At 49.1% G+C, this 13,578-nt stretch overlaps 2 protein-coding genes across 3 annotated transcripts in view; both read left to right on the top strand.

Moving 5' to 3' along the window:
- The window catches only part of LOC144133465 (open rectifier potassium channel protein 1-like), a 100,693-nt gene extending 93,323 nt beyond the window's left edge, over positions 1-7,370 (top strand). Inside the window, exons 6-7 of one of the 2 annotated variants that reach the window (XM_077666568.1) lie at positions 893-1,327; positions 2,445-7,370. In XM_077666568.1, the coding sequence (XP_077522694.1) occupies positions 893-1,327; positions 2,445-2,648 (639 nt within the window). In that variant the 3' untranslated portion in view covers positions 2,649-7,370. The remainder of the gene's footprint in view (positions 1-892; positions 1,328-2,444) is intronic. The other variant, XM_077666569.1, reaches the window with a different exon arrangement.
- Positions 7,371-12,188: 4,818 nt separating this feature from the next.
- The window catches only part of LOC144133469 (inositol-trisphosphate 3-kinase B-like), a 246,175-nt gene continuing 244,785 nt past the window's right edge, over positions 12,189-13,578 (top strand). Inside the window, exon 1 of the mRNA XM_077666582.1 lies at positions 12,189-12,468. The gene's annotated coding sequence lies outside the window, so the exon portion shown is untranslated. The remainder of the gene's footprint in view (positions 12,469-13,578) is intronic.

Genomic DNA, 13,578 nt, shown 5'->3' with positions numbered 1-13,578 from the left:
CCAGGCAAGTAAACCGCCAGGCCGCGCAGCAGAAAAAAAATTGGCAGGACGATCGTGAAACCTGATGTGAGGAAGCTGCGATAGCAGTTGTATTTGCCCTCGATGATTGTTTTGATGCTTTTACTGGGTGACTGGAGGTATGTGGGTGCTGGATGGAGGATGGTGGGATGGGGAGGTGGCTTGTGGGTGGTGCTTCTGGTGGGAAGCTTGATTTCCCACTGCGTCTCGAAATTAGATTTAGCCGTCACTTTTTGCTGCGTGGGCTTCTCGTTGGCGGAAGCCTTGTGCAGGGTGGAGTCAGGCGGTTTGGTAGTGTTTCTGGAGGGTATAGTCGTGTGGGTGGGTCGTGGATGGCATTTCTGGAGGATGGAGATGCGCGGAGGTGGGGTGGGGAGTGGAGTGGGGGTGTCCGTGGGTAGGTGGGTGGGCATCGGCTTGGCTCGAAAGGTGCGTTGGGGAGATGGCTGATGCTTCTGGGGGGTGGAGGGTTTACTCAGATAACGCCAGCATTTTCGACAAATGCTACTGTTATTGCTATCACAGCAAAATGACAGCAGGATGCATGAGGTCATTAAAGAGGAACAGACTGGCGCTGCATAGAATTATTGACCAGCTGGGTCCTACACCATGTCGTCACTATAGCTTTGAAGCGGCACGCAACGTCATGACGTGACAATGCAGTATAGCGATATGTCAAGCTCCAACCACTGACAAATGTCAGATAGGTGCATTCGTATTGCCACAGTTAGCAGCAGCCTCTGCATGCTGTCGCTCGGCTGCATGGATTTAGGATCGGTCTAATCTTTCGACCAATGGGCCTCGATTGGCCACCCGTACTGACAGACAGCTCTGCTCTTTCCTTCCGTTCCCCTTGCGCGACTGACCCCTGCAGCAGAAGTCCCACCGAAAGTCCATCTGGAGGGGCAAGTCCAGCGACAAGCAGCACAGCGGGGGCGGCGGCGACGACGACCTGAGCGCCGACAGCCTGTGCGGCGGCTCGGACAAGAACCACAACACGCGCGACGACCAGATCCAGCGGCTGCTGACGCTCGTCGAGACGCTCAAGGAGGAGAGCACGCAGAACCTGTGCCGCACGCGGCAGCTCATCGAGACGCACAACCTGAGGCTGCAGCTGGAGGCGCCCTACCACCTGCGGGAGGAGCTGCTGCAGCCGACCCACCGGGCAGAGGGAGGCCTGCCCAGGGGCGAGGCGGCGCCGTCCAGGAGGCACAGCCTGCCCGTGCTCCACACGGACGGGGCCCTGGGAGGCAGCAGCGGAGCAGGAGGCGCGGGAGGCCTGCTGGCAGTCCCCAAGGACTACCTCCACGTAAGTGCAAGGCATTGTAAAAAGTAGCTGGTACAGCTCTTATGAGAGCCGAAAACCTCTCAGCCTAACCTCTCAGGCTCTCGAGAGCCAGGATATACGCAGCGAAAGTCAAGGCATAGCTTGGGTAGCCTTGGTTAATCTTGATTGCAAGTCCAGGTTAGTCTGGTTGTCTGGCTAGTTGTCACGTGGTTTGTCACGTGGTGTGGTGCTACCACGGTGGGACTGCGAGCACGGCGAAACTGCGAGTTCGTGGCCAATGTAGCTTTCGCTACGAAATCGGCCTGCTTCAAAGACACGCGTCCTGCCCGACCCCACAGGGTTGCAGAATGTCGTGCTCTTAGGGGAGGGTGGTTTCGCAGCTCAAATCCCGCTCGGCGTTACACCGTGGCCCCAATTATACATGAGGGGAAGCCCGACTTCATCCTGGCGCTTTTTGAAATCTTGACGTCCGTTCACTTATCCCACTTTGAAGATCCAATAACTTTGAAGAACAGGTCTTAGCAAACCGTGTATACATAATAGAACCACTTCTCACTCTGATTCGGTTGCGACAAGTGTAATGGGTTCGCACGCAATACCACTTTGGTGCCTATTTAAGTTTTTGCCTGCGAGAGCCTGTTTAATTCTATAATTTTACCTTCCCGGAATTAAATGCCTGAATTAATCCGGACACAATTTGTGGTTATTTCAGAGCCGTTTATTATGAACTTATCACTTATCTTGGGACCGCCTCCTCTCGACGCAGTTCTTGTAGTTTTTAGTGGCGAGTATGGTTTTCATATAACATTCAGGGTTCTTTTACAGCGATAGCTGTTAGGCACCCGCCCCTGGCTTTGTCGTCGCCGTAACCGAGTGGGTGCGTTAATGTCCCGGCCTGGGTTGCATAAACCCGCGGGTGGCTCTGTTTGGAACAGCCGCCTGCCAGTGCACGGTTTATTCTCTTGACCGCTACAGCAGTACCCCCCCCCCCCCCCCCAAGAAAAATAAAACGCCCAAACCGCTATCGCTGAACATCGCGTTACACAGCCGTAACTGTCCTGTAGTTTTTCTTTTTTTTATCTCGAGCCGCGGAGAAACTGAGCCTCAATTATCATTATTTTTTTTCTCCACCCTGCAGGTCAAGTCGCACAGCGGGAGTAAGAACCGGAGCCACCTGGAATTCCCGACAAATTTCTTCGCGCCGCGAGCCTCAATACCACTGTGCAACGGCCGGCTTTCGCACAGAGACTCGTACGACGGCGACATCTACGATGTCGAGATAGCTGTGACCAAGCCCATGGTGACCTTTGACCTCGACAGCCTGGACAGCACCACCATCTGACCCCGCTACGGCCACGCCGTTCTTGGTGGACACGGAGACGGTGACACCGTCCCGCAGACAGCGTTTCCGACGGCGAGAAGACTTCAATCGAGACGGTTCCTCGTGCCATGAAAGGTGTTGGTCGGTCAGCCTCTTTAGCGAAGCCGACGTCGGGTGGTCACGCCAGGGAATTCCACAAAGCGATGCGCCAAGAGAAATCAGAAAGAAATTTTTTCTGCGTGAATTCTTTGCGCACGCGTGATCAAAGAGAACGTTTGACTGCTGCGGAATTGACATCAGCACCGACATGGTTTCTGCTTTTTGGACTCACCTGGTCATCTGGATGAAAGCAGCTCGCAAGAACTGCCATGATCATCAGGCACGTCGTCCATGTGGTCCATGAGGCGAAAGCAACAGCCGGCGGCCGGGACAGTGCGACCGGCAAACGCTGATAGTTAGCTCGCACGGTCACAATACTTTTGAGGCAGTCAGTGGTGACCTCTTGTGCGAATACCACCAGCTCGCAAACTCGCCGTTATTCTGGGAATGTCGTTGTAGGGTTCACGTGCTCTGTGGTGTCACGAGACTACAAAGCCTAAATGGCTTTTTAGAAACTGCGTGGCTTTAATAAGACGACATGAATTGTGGCAACCTTCATCTCAACTGTCGTACTATAGACACTCGAGCGTGTAATCCAAGCACTAGAAAAACGGAATCAGGGATTCAGATATATGATTGCAATTCATACACAAGAGCAAAGGCAGGCAACGCATCCGTTCCTGCTTGGTGCGCAGTTGTTGAGAATCTTTGCGGCTGAGCCGCGATGTCGCTGAGAGGGAACGCTTCTTTGAACTTCGTGAATAGGAGCCGTGGCGAACATATGCGGACTTCATGCGACTGTGTGAACAGCACAGACGTTCCGCGGTCGCGATGTGATAATTACTTTTAACTAGGAAAAAAAAAGGATTACACAATTGATGAGTCGCCTGTCAATGTGCCATTTCACAGTCCTGGAACTAATGTTGGTATACATGACTGTACTTCATGTGTGCGTGTTCATTATGTGCCTGGTGGAAATGACTTTTCGTTTTCTGTCAAACAACCGAGGCGCCGGGAATCTGAACCCTCGGCAGTGCACTGACTCCCGGCTGTGTTGTGATTGAACAAATCTGGCGTGCAGTGGACAGGATATGCATGTGGGTTGCCAGGACCTGCGTGTGCATGGCGGATCCTCAAAGCTTTTGCCTTGCCGGCATCAACGCTGAATCGACAAAGCCAGTGCGTGCACCGTGTCTGTATTGTCATCGCCACCTGGCTCCAGGAAGGAGTCAGCAGTGAAAGGAACGACCTTTCGGTGACCTTTGACTCATGTCATGGTTGAGCAACAGTGGTACAAACGGCTGCTGTGGGGCTCTCCTTTGTCGCATCCATAAAAACATAGGTGTATCATTTTGCGCATATGTGTACGCGAACTGTGATGTGCGAAATTGCGCTGTAAATCGGAAGCGTTGGTGGCTTTGCAAGTGCCGTGAATAATCTACAGGGCGCATTGCTGGTGCCCCTTGTAGCAAGGAAACCGCGGTGATGCTTGTTGGCCGCGTAGGAGACGTTTCGCGTACCTGACAGTCCATCTATCCGAAACGTCGAAAAGTAAGCGTCGCACGTAAGGCACGCAACAACGTTTATTACGTTGAATTCTGCAAACATGAGAACGTTGTACCGTAAGGGGAAAAAAACTATATAGATACCATTGGGGAGGTACGATTTAAATACGTCGCTGCGCTGTCTCAATGTGCTGTTTTGATGACCAATATTTATCGTTATTCAGAGAGACTCTCACTCACGTCCAGTACCCGTAAAAATGACAACAGGCGTCTGCTGTAGCCACTGTGCTATGAGACAGCGCAGTGATGAATTTTGGTCGAAGCTCTAGTTAAGTCGAGACCTTCGCTCTTTACGGTACATGAAAAAAAGTTCCTGCTTAACACAGTGCCTGGCTGAGATAAATGAGAAAAAAAAGCCTTATACTTGTCCAGAGAGGCATTTCAGTAGCCCATATTGCGAAGAGAGGGAATTTTCTAAGCATGGAGTGATAGGTGAAATCATACATTTCTTATCTCACGGTGCCGGGCTTCGACAGATGCTTTTGTAAAGTATTTTTGCTGTTATTTGTTAACTGATGTTTCTTGTGCCGAGCTGTACTCGAAGCGCGGAGGCATGGCGCCTACATCAGTCGGAAGTGAGACAGAGTCTTGCCTTTCTTGTTTGTTTTTACACAGAGGTGAGATGGCCGCGCTCGTTGTCACGCCTATAACCGGCCCTCTAAGATACCAGGAGTGTTTTGTACAGCGAGATTTATGCCTGTTTTTTCCTCAAAAAAAACCTGCATCGCTTTCCCGTTATGCTTTCTCCTGACCGTTTGCGTGCGCTGTTTATTCTGACGGCGCTAAACTCTTCGAAACTATAGATAACGCGCGGGCGAGAAAATCAAATGGTTATAGCGGACATCATTGCCCCAACACGACAGTTCACTTTTTTTCAAAAGACACGACTTGGCAAACTTTTTTTTTCTTTTTCCTTGTTGATGCATCACCATGCCGTGTCGGCAGTATAGAGCGACAAGGAGAACGCACATTACACATGCATGTACATAACCATTTTCACCCCTACCGCGATAGGGTCATTATCATTACCATAGACTCGTTAGGTTAGCTCGTTCAACATGAGAATGTATTATACCATATTGTTTTTGATAACAGCTTTTGTAAATACTACGCATTAACAGTTATTGAGCCAGTCCACACGCAAGCGCATTACAACGTATACAGACGGAGGCGTTTTGTGTACATAGTTATTTTGGTTGGTTTTTCTTCCCCTGTTAAGCCTGACACGAATGACTACTGCAGTGTTGAAGAACGTATAAATATGTATATCTCGTGTGTGCGTGTGGAAAAGGGTGCGTTATGCATAGTTTAGGAATAAATGGACACCATCAGTTTAGGGCGCTCTGTTGACGCTTGCAGCAGCACTATCTCTTTGGAACGAAGCCACGTAGAAGGGGTACTCCACATAGAGGAGATTGGATAAATGTATAGCATAAGTTTCATCTCCATATAGTTCCTGTAATAAGTAACTGTATTCAATGCAGGTGACGGTCGTTTATGTTACGAAGAACTTAACGGTGCTTCGGAGGACACGTGACTGTCCGGAATGTGGAGGGTTGTGGCTGGCCACGAATCCCCGTCCCGCTATAGGGTACCCAGCACCGTACTGCGATGGTCGTGGTACTTTAAAAGAAATGATGATGAGCGAATGGAACGCGCATGTGCTGGCATGTTTGTTGGTGCCACATAGCAAGGCTGGCAGTTTTTAGTTGGCAGCGTGATAACACGCAGCTATCCTTTCGCATTTCTAACTCAATTGGCACGAACTGAAACTAAAGGCAGTGCTCGCACGGTACGTAATTTTGCTAGCTATTGCTTTAGACGGGGTGCTAAAACACCAAGCTGTAGTGGCAACACGTAGTCCTAGAGAAAGCCTTGGAGTAATAAAGAACAAAAGGCAGCATTAACCAGAGCGTATCAGGATTGGCTCACAGCTCTAGCAAAGTGCGCTGCGGGCATCGCGGCCGTTATGCATGAAAGGTTAAGATCATAAGTATACCTTCGTCAGTTCATACTGGATAAAAGGTCCACCAATCAATGAAACTCTTTTGCAGCCTCAATGTTAGCGAATCACGGTGTGTGATTCCAGGTGCCAAACAGTTCGACATCTTCCGACTTAACGTATTATCGCTGTTATTTGCTCTCAATAAGCAAGCTGCCAAGATTTACAAGTGATAGTCTTCCCTAACCACAGCTCTGAGGGAAAAATAAAGTCCCTCACATGTGTGCAGAGACAACGTGCAAACTCATAACTTGTAAGTGGCCCATATATTAAAGCCAGGTAGTGGGTACGGTTACAACGTTTGTACCACTTATAAACCCGGTTTAGTGCGGGAAGCTTGCGGTTGGTTACGCAGTCGCTGATATTACGGAGGAATTACAGAAGATACCGATATCAAAGTTTGGCCCTACTGGCTATGTGTCCTGAAGACCCGGTTGACATCTCTGAATACGTACAATAATGTTACTCTCGAATTTGTATTCTTGGCTCATGAGTACTGCTTGTGTACTGCCTGAGTACTCTTTTGAGTGCTGGTTTTATTTTATGCCTGTAGCAGGCCCCAGATTCAAAACGCGGTTGGTAAACGTAATCATTTGCACCAACTAGACCTAGGCTTTAACTGTCGTCTAGTTAGGATGTCATGATGATCCTGTTTTAGGCATACGCAGACGCGAGCCTTGCCTTGTAGACTTTCCCTCTGGTCTGTTCGAGCGCCAGTCTGTGGCTGCATGTGTTGGAGGCACCTGACGAGGATTGTACGGGAACGGTGCTATTTGTACAGCGAATGCGGTTCCCTGTGCTGTTGAGGACGCTGAAAGCTTGTTGCGAGTATGGGTGAGCGTATAGCAAGCGAGCAACTAATGTAAGAATGAAAAAAGAACGAGGAAACGTGAAGGTACAAACGATCTCAGACGAAACATTGCGCCTTATATACTGTTGACGACCGCGGGTGATTTTGTGTCATATACACACGCCGTAGCCGATATGCTATACATATGTATACAGTGCTGTGCTTGCTGCACTTGTTGTGCTCCGCGCTCGCTAATCATGTAAATAAAGCCTCATTTTAACCCTGTTTCACGGGACTCTTGCTTGCGGTCTCATTAGAAGTTATGTCTTCTTATTCTTCCCTTGCTGTGATGTCTCTGCGGAGGACATAGTTAAGCGGATAGGGTGCCACTGTCCCTTTCTCACTTCAGTAAAAGGTGACAGCCAAAGAGACTTTAAATCCTCCAGGTGGCAAGTGTTCGAGAATGTGCTCCCATATAGAATATATTGCTCTGAAAACCTGGTGGCGTTCGCCAGACGCTTGACGATCTCTTCAGAACGCTCCAGCGCGGATTGGAGAATGTCTACAGGCTGCCTTGGTTGTGGTATTGCACGTCTGCCGCAGCATGCGGTCTAACTACAACTTGTAGGAGGTTTGGCCTCAACACATCGAAACTTGGCTGGCATTCAGCGTACTCGAGGCCGGGATATGACGTCACTGATTAAGTCCACGTGGTGGTTAGGCTGAGAAAACATCGCAGCAGCGATTTGTTACCATAATACCCTAACTTTTTACCATTTGTTGCCATAACTATAGACGACGTAATGAAAGCTTGCTCCCACTTTCGACCATACCAGCACTCTGGCCCTGATGGAATTCTTCCCCTGCTCTTTAAACGCACGGCTTCTTACACTGCGCCTATATTATGCCACATGCATCCGCTCATTATAGACTCAGCAGTGGTCCCTTCTACGTGAAATGTAGGCAGCTCTTATCACGCCAGTGTACTAGGGACATATAGGGCTCGTGCTGACCTTTCGTCTTCTTACTGCCCAGTGGCGTCTATATTTATCGATGCTACACATTTTAGAGGATCGTGAGCACCAAGATTCGTAGCCGCCTCGAAGATAACAGCCTTCTGTCACCAGCCCAGCACGGCTTTCGAGACTGGACACCGCATGGAGACTCCAGCATGGAGACTGCTCTTGATGTGCTCGTCACCAAATTCGGTTCCCATCAATGATTTCCCTACTGTTGGGATGCAGGTAGCGTGACTGGGCCGGAGAAGAGACGAGGACGATCGGAGGAAGAAAACTTGGAAAATTTTATACAAAGACTATTTACATAATTAATGTACAAGTAAGGGCAACTGAGAGTGCCTCTCAGTAAAGAGAGCTGCTTAGCAGTCGGTAGTCTCTCCCAGTAAAGGGTATCTCTCAAGAAGGGGGCTCTCTCTGGTACCAAACCAGCAGCTCCTTAAATACTCTTCGTATTCCCCAGATCCCTAGTTGGGGAATACAGTTCGAAGAATGATGTCCAATCACACGATGGAACTGATGGTACCACCCACGGCAGGGCGGTCCTGATGCTCTCTCGCAGCTCGGTCGAGGGAAAGGGAACAGGACCCGGTCACGTTGTCGTCCACGCGCACGTGTGTCCGGAACGCGCCCATATGGGCCCGGAAGGCGCCTGCGTGACACAGGAATGCAGGCTGTCTCTCAGCACGGGATGAAAGATCTTGTACTGATGACCGGAAAGCGGGACCTCTGTCGAACGCGCAGCACTCAACCCCAGCGTGACTGAAGAGGGCAACACTGATCTTGTACTTCGTCGTCTGATGACCTGTTCGAACAGGTGGGAACGCTATTATCGTCGGTGCACCCCATGGCCTGTTCGAACACGTGGGGACGCTATTATCGTCGCTGCACCCGATTTTCCTGCAGCCACGTTTCTTCCAGATGGCTCATTCACCTTCGCGGTGGTTTTCAGGGAATCCTCCCCATGTCCAACTTCGCCGAACTCAACAGCAGGAAGGGAGCGCGAGCACAACACTACACACCTCTTACGGGATTGTACAAACCCCCTTGTTTTTCTGAAGGCACTCCCTTAATTCGTAACGATTTTTTTGAATACGCGAAAGGCAATTTCGTTTAACAGTGCCGGAAGTAGGGCATGTGTGTACGCGAAGGGGTATATTGTTCATGCTGGCTTACGGTGGAAGAAAGCCCCACTTCCGCACGAAGGAAACAGCGGCGAATACGACGACAGGTTTTACTTGAGCAGAAATGCAACCGTCATCTCTCTTACAGCCACTTCAGAGGTAGAGCGTACGTACTCCGTGTGCCGCAGAGTCTTCGAAGGAAGTCAAATGGATTATTAATCCAGTCTCATCACTGCACGCTTTCATCAGTGAGAGTCCCAAATGGCTGACTCTCCTCGAAGAAATCGAAGATGCTGTCGAGTTGAAGCAAACACTGGTCCAGCCAGGTAAACCTCGGTGGCCTTCTCACATCGATTGTTGGCTGTGATTATCTTAAAAGTACTGCAGCCGTTGGTCCTCGCTTTGGAAGGCATATACCAAGGTGGTGCCGATGAGCAGTGAAGCTAGTGGACTACTATTACAGCGACTGGTGTCTTTACACTTGCGGATCGTTTCCTGCAGGGCCATTAGCGTATCTGAACAATGTGTGAAATGATTGTGCAATGATTTATGCAATTTCAGAGGCAATTGCGCAGCTTTCTGTGGATGCAATTCTCACCGCATGATGCTCGAATAAACTAATATTATTATTATTATTATTATTATTATTATTATTATTATTATTATTATTATTATTATTATTATTATTATTATTAAAATATCGACGTAAGCAGAGGAACTTCTAATGGCTCTTTCGTTGAAGTATTAGCAGACGAGAACTATAGAGCAAGCTGATGAGTCAGTTAATTACGCAAGTACAGAGGCCCAATTCTCGACAACCTTTGGCAGCAACTTGTGGACCCCACCAGAACTCAACGATCTTTTCACGTGGGAGATCTGTCCTAAAAGGCAAGAGACTGGAGGGAAGTCCTTCCAGCAGTCGGCTTGCCGTACGAAGAACAACGTGGGAGGAATTTGGATGCAGAGTGGTGCATATTGCGACGACTGAATGAGGGTTTGACACCGTTTTAAGGCGTAAGCCTTTCCTAACTCATGTGTGACGTGGATGGAAGTTGCAGAAGGAAGTTTGTGGGCGGAAGTTGTCCGCTTGAACTGTCAATCGTAAGTTGTATAATAAATAAAATAAAATGTAAAAGTTGATTAAGCAACAGTTAGTAAGCAACCTATATGTGATGAAATAAAAACCAGAAATCGGGAAAAAAGAACAAATAATTTAAAATGAAGAAGAAATAAAACCCTCCGCGATGGCTCAGTGGTTAAGAGCGCTCGACTACTGATCCGGAGTTCCCGGGTCCGAACCCGACCGCGGCGGCCGCGTTTCGATGCAGGCGAAAGGCTAAGGCGCCCGTCAGTGAACGTTAAAGATCCCCAAGTGGTCGAAATTATTCCGGAGCCCTCCACCAAGGCACCACCTTCTTCCTTTCTTCTTTCAGACCCTCCTTTATCCCTTCCCTTGCGGCACGGTTCAGGTGTCCGCCGAGATATGTGAGACGGGCACTGCGCCATTTCCTTTCCCCGAAAACCAATTTTTATTTTCATAATATATAAAAATAAAAACAAACATAAATAAATTAAAAATAAGAATAAAAGAAAAAGAAAGTTACAAACATTCAAGAAAATGGAGGGAGAAAGGACAGGGAAAGGCTTTCGCGTTTCCCTTCATAAGCAGACTAAAGTGCAATCCTGTAATTTTTATCACCACTTCTCATTGTTGTTCACGTCGTAACTGTGTCTTCCCAGTTGAAAAATGTTTTCATCGGTCATCTTTTGTTGCTATACCGATCACCACGAGCCATTGTAGAGCGCTCCTTTCCGGCCCTCTGCCCGGTTTAGTCATCAGGAAGAAGCCGCCTTCTCCTCAACCACGTGAATGAGCTGCTGAAGGCCCGCAACTGCCAGATGGCCGAGATGCAACTGACGATGACTGATGAATTTTTATCGATTTCGCCCGAGTTCGAACCCGACCGCGGCGGTCGCGTTTCGACAGAGGCGAAACGCGATATGAGACATATGCTGCGCCATCTCCTTTCCCCAAATAATAATAATAATAATAATAATAATAATAATAATAATAATAATAATAATAATAATAATAATAATAATTGGCTTTTGGGGAAAGAAAAATGGCGCAGTATCTGTCTCATATATCGTTGGACACCTGAACCGCGCCGTAAGGGAAGGGATAAATTAGGGAGTGAAAGAAGAAAGGAAGAAAGAGGTGCCGTAGTGGAGGACTCCGGAATAATTTCGACCACCTGGGGATCTTTAACGTGCACTGACATCGCACAGCACACGGGCGCCTTAGCGTTTTTCCTCCATAAAAAAGCACCCGCCCCAAATGCCCTTTCATTTTTTTCAAAGTGGTGGGACGTTATAGCAGGAAACCCAAGCGGAAGTAACCGTTCGGAATGTAATAGTGAAAGCTCCCATATATTTGCGGTGGCTTAGCTTTTTCATTAGCAGGAAGAACCTAGATGCTCACGTCTCGGTATAAATTTGTTTTACTAGCTCAATTATTGAGTGAACGGTCGGGATGTACAAAGTGCCTGCGCTGGCCGTCTTTGCCAAAAGTAACCGGGCAGACGTGTCGGCGGCGGGAGCTAGTGGCCCCACGGGCAAGCGGCGGCGCTGCAGTCTCTAGCGCTGTAATAGAGCTGGCCCCTGCATCCCGGCTGCGAGTGGCTGACGTATGCTCCCTCGCTCTCTTTCCTTCAATGATAAGAAAGCGAGTAGCCTCTGCGACCAGCGATTTCGAGCCTTCGGAGTGCTGTCACGCTGAGCGAAAGCGTATGCTTACGTCAGCAAGTTTACGCTCGCTGCCCCTCCGCCCACTGTTTCCGTGATGGCTCTCCGCTGCAACGCGTGCGTCTGCGTCTCATTGCAAGCTCCGCGGGTGCGGAAGAAACTGCGTTATCGAGGGCAGCCGCAGACTGCAGAACAAACTTCTCGTCGCGCTAACTCATGTATACATCGGCGGCGATAAGACGAGCGTGTGGCCTTCGGTGTGTTGTGTGCAGTCGTGAAGTGTACACGAATTCCGAGTGAAAAATTGCGCGTGAATTTCCCACCAAAGAGCACACTATGCGGTCGATTGTGGCGTGTGTGTGCGTGTGTCTTAACACTGCACCTAACTACGCAGTAAGTATGGCCGCGGACAACCCTTGTGATTGATGACTCCGCTGTGGACGTCGCCATTTCTACGTTCGTGAATCGCCTCCTGGGGGTTCAAGTGAAAACGAATCATGGTAAGTTGCGCCCAGCTGTAAAATCTTCCGGCTGTCGGCAGGGGATGCAAGCATGCATTATCCTGATGAAAACGCATCAGCCCATCAGCTGGTCGGACGTTTTTTTCTCGCAAGAAACCCTGCCCTGCTTGCCGGCTTCTCACTTAATTGCGTGCATGATGAGCCGCGCTGGGAAACCTTTTTCTTTATTGAGCCAAATGAGAGGTGATGGTGCATACGCACCATGTGCGACTTCTCAGATATTTCTCTGCACATCTAAAAGCATATTCGCACCTGCACTGCGTGGAAGACCACGCGCTCGAATGGCGCTTCACACGTTGACGGCGCGCATGTATACGCGTGTCTTCATGAGCGCGTGCTAAAAATGAAGCAACAAACACTGCGATTTCATGAAGTAACGAATTCGACGGACGATGTGGGAACGTAACCGCTTCGCCTGCCGCGAGGTAGCACACACAGCGTGAATGCTGCTGAGAGCTTTCGGTCCTAAACTTGCTGCGCACAGCGGCCACCCGCAGCATGGGTGCACAGAACGGGAGACGGAAGCTTCAGAGCTCGGGTTCTCGACTAACCGGTCCCCTCACGGTCTGTTTTTCGTTGTTTTAATAGCGAGACCCTTCGTACTGCCGGCTATGCTCGCCGCGCTATGCTCGCACGACGACATAGAGTTCGTAAATGAATTCGTCACTCGCCGCCACTGCACGAATCTTCCAGTGTCGTGGACCTCGCTTTTCAGCAATTTTCTAGCTTGTAAAAGTGTTGTTTTCGGTAAAGATAATATGTTCTCTATAAGTTAAGCCTACCTTATCAGTCTAGCCTGACTTGGTATATTTCCATTTATTGTCCCTTTAAAGGGACACTGAGGAGAAATTGAAGTTGGCTTGTATCGATAGAATAGCAGCTCCTGATCACAAAAACGCCACTCTTACTGAAGACAAAGCTCTTATAATGTAGAAAATAACAAGAACCCAAATACAGGTGTCGCCGCCACAAGCCAATCTCGCAAGTACAAGCGTGATGACTTCCTAGGACAAGAGGCGCCACCTTGGACGAATTTTCCTTACTTCATGGAAGTCACGAATCTCTGAGGCTGGCAAAAAAAGGTTGCGC

The sequence above is a fragment of the Amblyomma americanum genome, chromosome 5, assembly GCF_052857255.1.
Source record: "Amblyomma americanum isolate KBUSLIRL-KWMA chromosome 5, ASM5285725v1, whole genome shotgun sequence".
Lineage (NCBI taxonomy): Eukaryota > Metazoa > Arthropoda > Arachnida > Ixodida > Ixodidae > Amblyomma > Amblyomma americanum.
The sequence above is the reverse complement of the archived record's forward strand: the minus strand, read 5'-3'. Positions and strand labels throughout refer to the sequence as shown.